We start from the raw sequence: 10,561 nt of genomic DNA, 5'->3' as shown, positions 1-10,561 counted from the left end.
TCTTTGTGAAAAAGTGCCAGTTCCCTAGTATTTTTGTTGGTGTAATCTATAGATTGCTCCTGCTGACTATATCCAGCCTCTTATGAAGAGTTCAGATGACCCAACACCTGTGAAGAGATGACGCCAACCCTTGAGAGGACTTCAGATGAAGCTGACTCTGAATAAACATACAAAACTGCTAAATTTGCCTTGCATTGTAATCAACATGATAACATCATGTAACCATTACTTTAATTTGTTCATTGTTTCTGTATATATTTAATTGTTTCTGAATACATGACGTTACTTAACTGCATGATTTGTATAGCCTAAATTTAGAACATTTCAGCCATATGAACATTACTTTGGCACAGTTACACCTGTTAACAGAACTCTTATTTGTAATGTAGAAACATTCATTTTGTGTAAAGCTGATTTGAAACAATGTGTATATTAAAAAGTGCTATACAAATAAATGTGAATTGAACAAAACTTAATGCATCATTTTTTTTCTTCTCTCCAGATCAGTAGGGAAACCATACATTCACACTCCTTTCTGTGAGTGACTGTTCAAGGACAACATGCTTTATAGTTTATTATAAATGTAGAAATTGATTGCTGTAAATAAGTGCATAACAAAAGTCAACATACATAAAATATATGATTAAATGTGTAAAAATGTTTTAAGTTGTTTTAAATTGGAATATACTACAAATATATTTTTATATATTAATAATTGAGGGGTGCACAAGAATCAAAAACATTAAACAAGATTAGTTTTCACTTAATAAAATATCTTAATTTACTTGGAATGAATTTTCTAAGACAACAAACTTAACATTTACAATGAGATTAGTAAAAATTACAATGAGCATTAAGATGTGATTGAACTTGACTAACATGCAAGTTGTAAGAACACACATATAATTGTATTTATATAGAGAGGCTGAAGTTACCTTGGCAGAAGACCACGATGTCGTTTATATAGCAAACACGGACTTTTACCATGGTAACTTCAGCCTAAAATATGTTAACAAGGCAGGTAAGGATAGCTGACCACATTAATCCTCAAATATTAGTGGATTTTATCTTTTAAAAACAACACTGATATAACTACATATATATATACTACGTATACATTATTTGATAAATAATGTAAATAAATTATTTTATTGTCTACTAATTACCAAAAATCACAGTTCTGTCTCTCCAACTCAATGTATTACAATTGCCCCGCTATGAACTTCCCGGAGCTATTTGAAGTCTACGTGAATCACGTGACGATCGAGCGTTTTGGACTTCCGTTGACGCAACTCGCTCTTTCTGCCAACCCCCATTTACTTACAGCCAATCAGATACGTCTTCCGAGCACGTTACGTAATTAATATTCATAAGCCAAGTGTCTGCTACAGTATAGCGTTTGTATGTTCGCTGTTTTTGGAGCCAGATCGGTCTTACGTTGTCATCACCATCGGTGTGTTTATGAGAAGCGTCAATACCGCTTTAGTCTTATTTAAAACATCCTATACACGTTGACTGGAAAAAAGCCCTCAAAGGCTAAAATGGTTTCTTCCATGTTATCAATACAAGCCAAAAGTGAAAGTAACGGTTACAGCAGCCATTTTCCTCAAAATAACTGCGTCGCGTTATCACAGGACAAAAAGTGAGTATCAAAGGTAATGTTTGATATACAAAACTTGCGTGATGACTATATTTGGCAGATAAACACTTTGTAAAATGGTGTAAGCCTGTGTCAAATAGAATCGACGCGAAAGCAGCTGAAGGTCGACGTCGCGGGGTTTGATATTAACGCGCCTTAATATAATCACTAAAACTACGAACTGTCGTCGCTAATTGTTGTACTGCATCGTTAGACTAGTATTCTGACGCATTCACCTTTAATGTTGTGTTTTTCGATCGTATGTTGCTGACGCCTCATATCCTAAAGTATGTCTTCACCCACCTCAATGCTAATGAAATTTAATCATCGTAGGGGAAAAAAAAGAAAAATAAGAATCCTTTAAAGCAAAAAAATAATATAAACATATGTATTACTAAAACAATAGAATATAACCCTCATTGTAAAAAAAAAAAAAAGGATCATACCAAGTAAAACGTAGTGGAGGGGGGGATAAGAAAAGTGAGTCAAAAACAGGAAATGGTAGAAACTACTTGTAAGCTTTTTTTGCTCAGACCAGTTACAATCATAAGTGAATTTGACTTGTTCAAGAACATATTTTAATAGCCTTAATTCATGCCTTCTGTCTTTGGTGTTTACACAAACAACCCTTTTCACTCACATAATGTGGTGTGTTCTGACTAAATTCAGTTTACACAATATAGCAACATTTATTAATACATTCAGTTAGGGTGACCATATGTGCCATTTTCCCAGGACGCGTCCTGGGAAAATGGCACATATGGTCACCCTACATTCAGTTTCATAAGCATCCCACGTGGCTAAATTTCTAATCTAATTACTGTGATGGTGTTTAATATGTCTGAATCAGTGTTTCTGTTATTTCCAGTCAGAGGCAGGGAGATCAGACTAATCAGACACACCAGAGCAGCTCCATGAGGACAGAATGAGTCAAGTACAAAAAAACAAAGATGAAGATTTTTCACCAGGATGCAGGTACTCTCATTAAAGACAACATTTTTACTTTGTTAATACACCTTTTCTGGTTTTATTATGAAAGACACACATCAGTTGATGTCACCAAGCCCCTTTGTTTGCTCTATTACAGTTCAGTCCAGCAAGAGGGATCAGATTCGCTAGAGCCCAGCTGTGTGTCCGTGAAGAGTGACTGGTCTATAGATCCTCCACCAAACATGAAGGATGGAGACAAACCACAAAGTCTCAGGTACACAGTTGCTTATGGTATTACCTTGACCTTGTGGTATCTCCCAGTCTCTTAATGGTTTTATAAAATAGCAGCAGTATTATGAAAAACCCCAGCAACATTCATTAAATAGTTGGAATTTTGGAAATTGGTTTAAATCTGTTGTGTTAAACAGAAACCTTGTTTGTAATTGTACGTATTGTTAAATAAATTAGCCACCATGTTTGTTTACTAAGTATTGTGGTGATAATATCTAACTTCCGGTTCTGTAGTTCTGCATTCACAGGTTCTTGCTCATGGATTCACATTATAAAGGATGAATATATGGTAACTTAAAGAGTTAAATGTAACCTCTGTTCTGTTTTAGGTCAGTTCAGCGGAAAAGATCAGGCAGACAGCCCAGCTGTGTGTCTATGAAGAGTGACTGGTCTATAGATCCTCCACCAAACATGAAGGGTGGAGACAAACCGCAAAGTGTCAGGTACACAGTTGCTTATGGTATTAATATTCTCTATTATTATAGAGAAATAAACACATTTCATTACACCAAATACACCAAATAATCTTCTTATTAGCAACATCATATGACCCCTTTAAGACTGTCTTAAGAACTAGTTTGACCAACTAGCAGTTGCCAAGGGGGGGTCTTACTTTTCCAATACAAATAAGACCAATCTACTTTTTCATAGCTGAATTTAAAAAGCTATGACCAGTCTTGAAGAAAAAAAATTAGATGACTAACTTTTTAAGACTAGTCTAAACAGTTTATGCAACCGGCCCACCGGGTCTGGTCCTCACACTGCACATATGGTGATTTTCCACTGCGTGGTATGACTCCGCTCGGCTCGGTTTGCGTTTCCACTGCAGTTTAGTACTGCTTTAAGTTGGCGGGATTATACACATGTCGTGGCCAAGAGCTGAGCGACCTCCTGAAAAACTTTTTCATTCTGCGTCGCCCCATCAAGCTCTCGCTGGATCCGCTCCTCGGCTGTCAACTAGAGGAACGAAATTTTTTGGTTGTTAAAAAAAGGTGTTGCAAGTTCAATGACGCAGGTAGTGGCGATTCTCTCCGGCCAATCAGTGATCAGCAGGGTTTACACGTCACATTTTAGTAACGGTACGACTCACTTGGAACCTCAGCCGAGGTGATCCTGAAAAAAGTACCAGGTACTGTACCCAGTGGAAAACCCCCCAAAAGTGAGCCGTACCGAACCGTACCGAGTCGTACCATGCATTGGAAAAGCGCCAATAGTGTGACCCATTAAATATAACTATAAAATATAAATTAATAATAGTGATACAAATATTATAATTATTTTTTTAAATAAAATAATAAAGTGTGATGATAATACTATTATATTTTAAAATAAAAAGGGAGTATTAAATAAAAATAAAATTATTTTATAGTAAACTTAAATGTAAAATGCTAATATTTACTTTTTTTTTATATATATATAAATTTTTATCATTTTCAAACTTTACATCGGCAAGCTTTTATTTTGGCAGGTTGCCGGCAAGTATACCTTCAAAGTATCTGATTGTTTATTTACTTTATGCTGTTTTAAGGCGAAACCTGCGATCCAGACCAGCTGTAACAGAACCCATCTGTAAGAAAACGAAATATGACGAGTCTGTGAATCAACCACAAGACTTTAATGAAAGCATGTATCCTGGTGTCAGGTAAAATACAAGGTTTTGATGCTGCAAAGATTCATCATATATTTCATAATCAATTACATAATTAATTGTAAGGTTTCCATTCATTAGACTTCTGCAGTTTTATACATGTAATGTGGTTAAAATTTTAATTTTACAGCCATGAAGTCCTCAACACATTTAGATCCAATCTGAAGAAAAAGTTTCAGTGTCTTTATGAGGGAACAGCAAAGCAAGGAAACTCAACACTCCTGAATGAGATCTACACAGAGCTCTACATCACAGAGAGTGAGAGTGGAGAGATCAGTAATGAACATGAGGTGAGACAGATTGAGACACAGTCCAGGAGAGCAGCAACAGAGGACACACCGATCAAATGCAGTGACATCTTTAGAGCTTTACCTGGACAAGACAAACCCATCAGAACTGTGCTGACAAAAGGAGTCGCTGGCATTGGAAAAACAGTCTCTGTGCAGAAGTTCATCCTGGACTGGGCTGAAGGGAAAGAGAATCAGGACGTCCAACTCATATTTCCACTTCCTTTCAGAGCGCTCAATCTGATGAAGGATAAAACACTCAAGCCATCAGAACTGTGCTGACAAAGGGAGTCGCTGGCATTGGAAAAACAGTCTCTGTGCAGAAGTTCATCCTGGACTGGGCTGAAGGGAAAGAGAATCAGGACGTCCAACTCATATTTCCACTTCCTTTCAGAGCGCTCAATCTGATGAAGGATAAAACACTCAGTCTTTTAAAACGTCTTCATGTATTTTTCCCTGAAACAAAAGAAATGGAAATATTCAGTGACAAATATAAAGTGTTGTTCATCTTTGATGGTCTGGACGAGTGTCGTCTGTCTCTGGATTTTCAGAGCGATGTGAGGTTGTGTGATGTAAGCGAATCAGCATCAGTGGACGTGCTGCTGACGAACCTCATTGTGGGGAATCTGCTTCCCTCTGCTCTCATCTGGATCACCTCCAGACCAGCAGCAGCTGATCTCGTCCCCTCTGAGTGTGTCCATCGAGTGACAGAGGTACGAGGCTTCAATGAGCCACAGAAGGAGGAATACTTCAGGAAGAGAATCATAGATCAGGGTCTGGCCAAAAGAATCATCTCACATCTGAAGTCATCAAAGAGCCTCGACATCATGTGCCACATCCCAGTGTTCTGCTGGATCTCAGCCGCTGTTCTCGAGAAGATGTTGAGTCAAGCAGAGAGTGGAGAGATTCCCAAGACTCTCACTCAAATGTACACACACTTCCTGATGGCACAGATTAACATCAAAGACATGAAGTACAATGAGAAGAAGGACACAGACAAAGAGATGATTTTCCAATTAGGAAAACTTGCATATGAGCAACTGGAAAAAGGCAATGTGATCTTCTATGAGGAAGACCTGAGAGAGTGTGGCATTGATGTGACAGAAGCATCAGTGTACTCAGGATTGTGCACTCAGATCTTCAGAGAGGAGTTTGGCTTGTATCAGGTTAAAGTTTTTTGCTTTGTTCATCTGAGCGTTCAGGAACATCTAGCAGCTCTATATGTGCACCTCTCCTGTACAAACAACAACACAAATGTGTTTGACCAAATCACCGAACGTGGTTTTTCGTCTAGAATTAAGGACTGGATTCAATCAAAACATGTTTCATTATCCGAATTGCATCATAGAGCTGTGGATAAGGCTCTACAGAGTAAAAATGGACATCTGGATCTTTTCCTGCGGTTCCTTCTGGGTCTGTCAGTGGAGTCTAATCGGGGTCTTCTACAAGGACTAATGAAACAGACAAGAGGGAGCTCTGAGAGCAATGAGGAAACAGTTGAGCACATCAAAAAGAAGATCAGGATCAGTCGCTCTCCAAAAAAATCCATCAATCTGTTCCACTGTCTGAATGAGCTAGGTGACCATTCAATAGTGGAGGAAATACAGCAGTATCTGAACTCTGGAACATTAGCTGAAGCCAAACTCACCTCTTTGCAGTGGTCAGCTTTAGTGTTTTTCTTGTTGACATCAGAGCAAATGATGGATGTGTTTGAGCTGAATAAATTAGTTGGAAGAGAAAATGCGTCAGATAAAGTCGTTCGGAAGCTGCTTCCTGTGATTAAAGAATCCAGATCAGCACAGTAAGTAACACTGATGACCACTACATTATCAAAACATTTTCCTGAAAGTGTGCTGGCGCATGTGCTAGGGATCTGTAAACCTCTGTTAGTACTGATCCAAGTTTCCAATGACTTGAGAGGTAGTAACATAGCCTTTGTTTGTAAGCCTTTCTTCTAGATTTGATATCATATTTTGATATTTGATGCCATGAGGCTGTTGTTTAACGTATAAAAGCACAAATTAAAACAGCCATTAATGCCATTATTATTAAATACAATTATTATTATTACTCAGCTTGTTTCACCCCTGATGAGTTTGCCTCCCTGAAGAAGCAATTTGCTAAAGTTAAAAAAAGTGAAAAAGCATAATAGGACTCTTTTAAGTGTTTGTTGTTGTTGATTTTTTACTGTTATGGTGTTGAATTTATTGTACTTAAATGTTCAATCTCTCTAGTTTGGATGACTGTAATATCACAGATAAAGGTTGTGCTGCTCTGGCTTCAGTTTTGAGATCAAACCCCTCACACCTGAGAGAACTGGATCTGTCTAGAAATAAACTACTAGATTTGGGCATGAAGCATCTATCTGATGGACTTAAGGATTCTCACTGTAAACTGGAGAAACTAAAGTAAGATAATCTCTTTGATGCTTTTTATTCCTGTGTGAGATATGACATGTGCATTAACTGATCAAAAGTGACAGTAAATACAAGTGTAATGTTACAAATGATTCCTGTTTCAAATAAATGCTGTTCTTTTGAGTTCATTATTCATCAAAGAATCCTGAAAAATAATTTCACAGTTTCCACAAAAATATGAAGCAGCACCGTTTTCAACATTTATAATAATCAGAAATGTATCTTGAGCAGCAGAATTTTAGAATGATTTCTGAAGGATCATGTGACACTGGAGTAATGATGCTGAAAATCCAGCTTTGAACACAATAAATTAGATTTTAACATATTACAACAGGAAACAGTTATTTTAAATTGTAATATTTCAAAATAACTCTTTTACTGTATCTTTGTAGTTGTTATTTTCTTTCAAAAATGTAAACCCCAAACTTCTAAAAGGTAGTGTTGTGATGTAAAAGTGCCGAAAAAGACCTCCTGTAATAATAGTAGTACATTTACCTGTACTAAACTATTGATTGTAAAAAATTGAAATGAACAAAGATTGTCATAGCATCTTGTGACAAAAAGTTTGAGAGTGAAAATTGTCATTGATCTCTACAGGTTGAGAGATTGTGGTGTCACGGGTGAAGGTTGTGCTGCTCTGGCTTCAGCTCTGAGATCAAACCCTGAACACCTGACAGAACTAGATCTGTCTGAGAATAAACTAGGATGTTCTGAAGTGCAGTTACTTTCTGATCTAAAAGGTGATCCAGATTACAAACTAGCAAAACTACTATTGTGAGTATATTTTTATTATAAGCTTTTAAATAGACTAACAGGCCTTGTATACGTGTAAGTGGAGAATATAAGAGCTTATAAGATTTATAAGTATTATGGATATTAAGCTATGTACAGTATGTGTAGGACTTTATGGGCAGATGTCGTTTATTCATACAGGTTTACAGAAGTGGAAGAAGGTGCCACTGGACATTAAGGTTTTAGTGGATTGTGTTGGCTGTAATATAAGAGTGAAAAGACTATTTTATGTTGTCATTGGTTTGCATTTTTGTTGTGTATGTTATTACTTGTGTGTTTAAAGCATTTGTTGTTCGCTGCTGTGTCTGGAGTATGTTTGGGTCCAGGAGGGATGTCCCCCGCAATCAACAGAAATCCAACCGGTCCAGTCTTGTCTCCTATTCCAGATATAAGGACCACCGCAAACACTAGTTTTCCCAATGTGTGTCATATTGTACTGCTCTGTCTTATTCCTTTGTGTGTGTGTGTGTTTTTTGTGATATTCTACTGTACAATAATTCTAATGTACGATTCTTAGATTGCCGATTTGGATTTGTTTGCCTTCGATTGTAAACATTGTGTAAATACTACTTGTAAATAGTACATTAAGGGATGTAGGGAGAGAGATGCCATTTCTTTTGTAAATATTGTTTGTTCCCTGTTTCGGGGTAAAGGACGTATTTCTTTTTATGTTTTTTATTTCTACAGGTTTACAGAAGTGGAAGAAGGTGCCACTGGACATTAAGGTTTTAGTGGATTGTGTTGGCTGTAATATAAGAGTGAAAAGACTATTTTATGTTGTCATTGGTTTGCATTTTTGTTGTGTATGTTATTACTTGTGTGTTTAAAGCATTTGTTGTTCGCTGCTGTGTCTGGAGTATGTTTGGGTCCAGGAGGGATGTCCCCCGCAATCAACAGAAATCCAACCGGTCCAGTCTTGTCTCCTATTCCAGATATAAGGACCACCGCAAACACTAGTTTTCCCAATGTGTGTCATATTGTACTGCTCTGTCTTATTCCTTTGTGTGTGTGTGTGTGTGTGTGTGTGTTTTGTGATATTCTACTGTACAATAATTCTAATGTACGATTCTTAGATTGCCGATTTGGATTTGTTTGCCTTCGATTGTAAACATTGTGTAAATACTACTTGTAAATAGTACATTAAGGGATGTAGGGAGAGTGATGCCATTTCTTTTGTAAATATTGTTTGTTCCCTGTTTTGGGGTAAAGGACGTATTTCTTTTTATGTTTTTTTTATTTATTTTAAGTAATTTAGCGGGTTTTAGTTGAGCTATTTTTGTTTGTTATTTTAGCCTGGTCCACTCCTGAAGTCAAACTTTCTTTGTTGTTGTTTTTTGTTTTTAAATAATGCTGTTTTATGTTTTTCCAAGGCATTGTTAGATCCCAGTGTTTCCTGATTTCAAAATCAGTATCATAGCTTTTAAACTATTTCATGGTATGGTTTTAAATCTGTATTTAACCTTTAACGATCTCAAAGCAAGTCTGATTTTGTGGCGACAGCTTTAAAATTAAATGATTAAAATCTTAATTCTAGTGAAGAAGGATTTTGAAAGTCTGACAGTAATCCGTGTTGAGTTCTACTGTAAGGTTAACCCTGCCTGGTTTACTTGTTTCAAAATGATTAACAGTTGAAAACATTTGTAGGAATTTTAGAAAAGTAATCAGTTACATACATGAATAAAGTAATTCAAATTGTTACACTACTTATTACATTTTAAACAGGGTAACTTGTAATCTGTAACCTATTACATTTCCAAAGTAACCTTCCCAACACTAACTACAGCTTAGGAACAATAGCATAATGCATAGTTCTATAATGTTAACAAAAACAACTTCAAAATGTAAAAATATATCGGTAAATGTTGAAATTAACACACTCTGCCAAGGAACAATACTTCTATTCTACAGCTTTTATCAATCATAGTTAATGTTAGAAATGGACTCTTATTGTAAAGTGCTACCATTTCATCAACAGTCAAGCTAATGATGGCCATAATTAAATATATACACAAAGGCCATATAGTACAGTATAAGTGAGTTCATTTAGAATTAAAAAAAGAAATCAACGTTTCATTTGTCATACACATATTATGCGTCCCCTCACTTGATGTGGCCCTCGAGTCAAACAGTTTGCCCATCCCTGCACATTTTGCACATTTCTACCTCCTGATGCCATTTGCACGGTTATGGTCATTGGCCATATATAAACATATGCTATTTACATACCTCACTGTATAAAGCACCTTCTGTTTATATTGCCATTGTACAGTCACTTATAATGTATATAATGCATATTATAACATTAATAGAACTGGTAGTTATTCCAAACGAAAGCTCATTTAAAATTGGCATGCAATTTTTCCTTTCAGCCTGGTTTGTGCATGATTTTCGGTTCAAAAAATGTATTACATTTCAATTTTTAATATATATATATGTATGTGTGTGATAAACAGATAGATTTGGCTTGTTTACAGTTGATCTGTATTAAAATAAATAATGTTTGAGACTTTTATTATTATATAAAATTATTGTCTGATTATCTGTCTTGTGTATTTTA

The 10,561-nt window shown here is 36.2% G+C and overlaps 1 protein-coding gene across 1 annotated transcript; it reads left to right on the top strand.

Moving 5' to 3' along the window:
- Positions 1-1,355: 1,355 nt before the first annotated feature.
- Positions 1,356-8,596, top strand: LOC107585758 (protein NLRC3-like). Its single transcript, XM_016272914.1, has 10 exons — positions 1,356-1,642; positions 2,508-2,614; positions 2,727-2,843; positions 3,190-3,303; positions 4,389-4,502; positions 4,639-5,070; positions 5,223-6,596; positions 7,030-7,203; positions 7,810-7,986; positions 8,146-8,596. The coding sequence occupies exons 2-10, from the start codon at positions 2,565-2,567 to the stop codon at positions 8,180-8,182; spliced, it is 2,589 nt and encodes an 862-aa protein (XP_016128400.1). The 5' UTR covers positions 1,356-1,642; positions 2,508-2,564; the 3' UTR covers positions 8,183-8,596.
- Positions 8,597-10,561: the final 1,965 nt, after the last annotated feature.

The sequence above is a fragment of the Sinocyclocheilus grahami genome, unplaced genomic scaffold, assembly GCF_001515645.1.
Source record: "Sinocyclocheilus grahami isolate Dianchi unplaced genomic scaffold, SAMN03320097.WGS_v1.1 scaffold74.1, whole genome shotgun sequence".
In the NCBI taxonomy this organism is placed as follows: Eukaryota; Metazoa; Chordata; class Actinopteri; order Cypriniformes; family Cyprinidae; genus Sinocyclocheilus; species Sinocyclocheilus grahami.
Note: the sequence above shows the minus strand (reverse complement) of the source record. Positions and strands in the feature narration are given on the sequence as shown.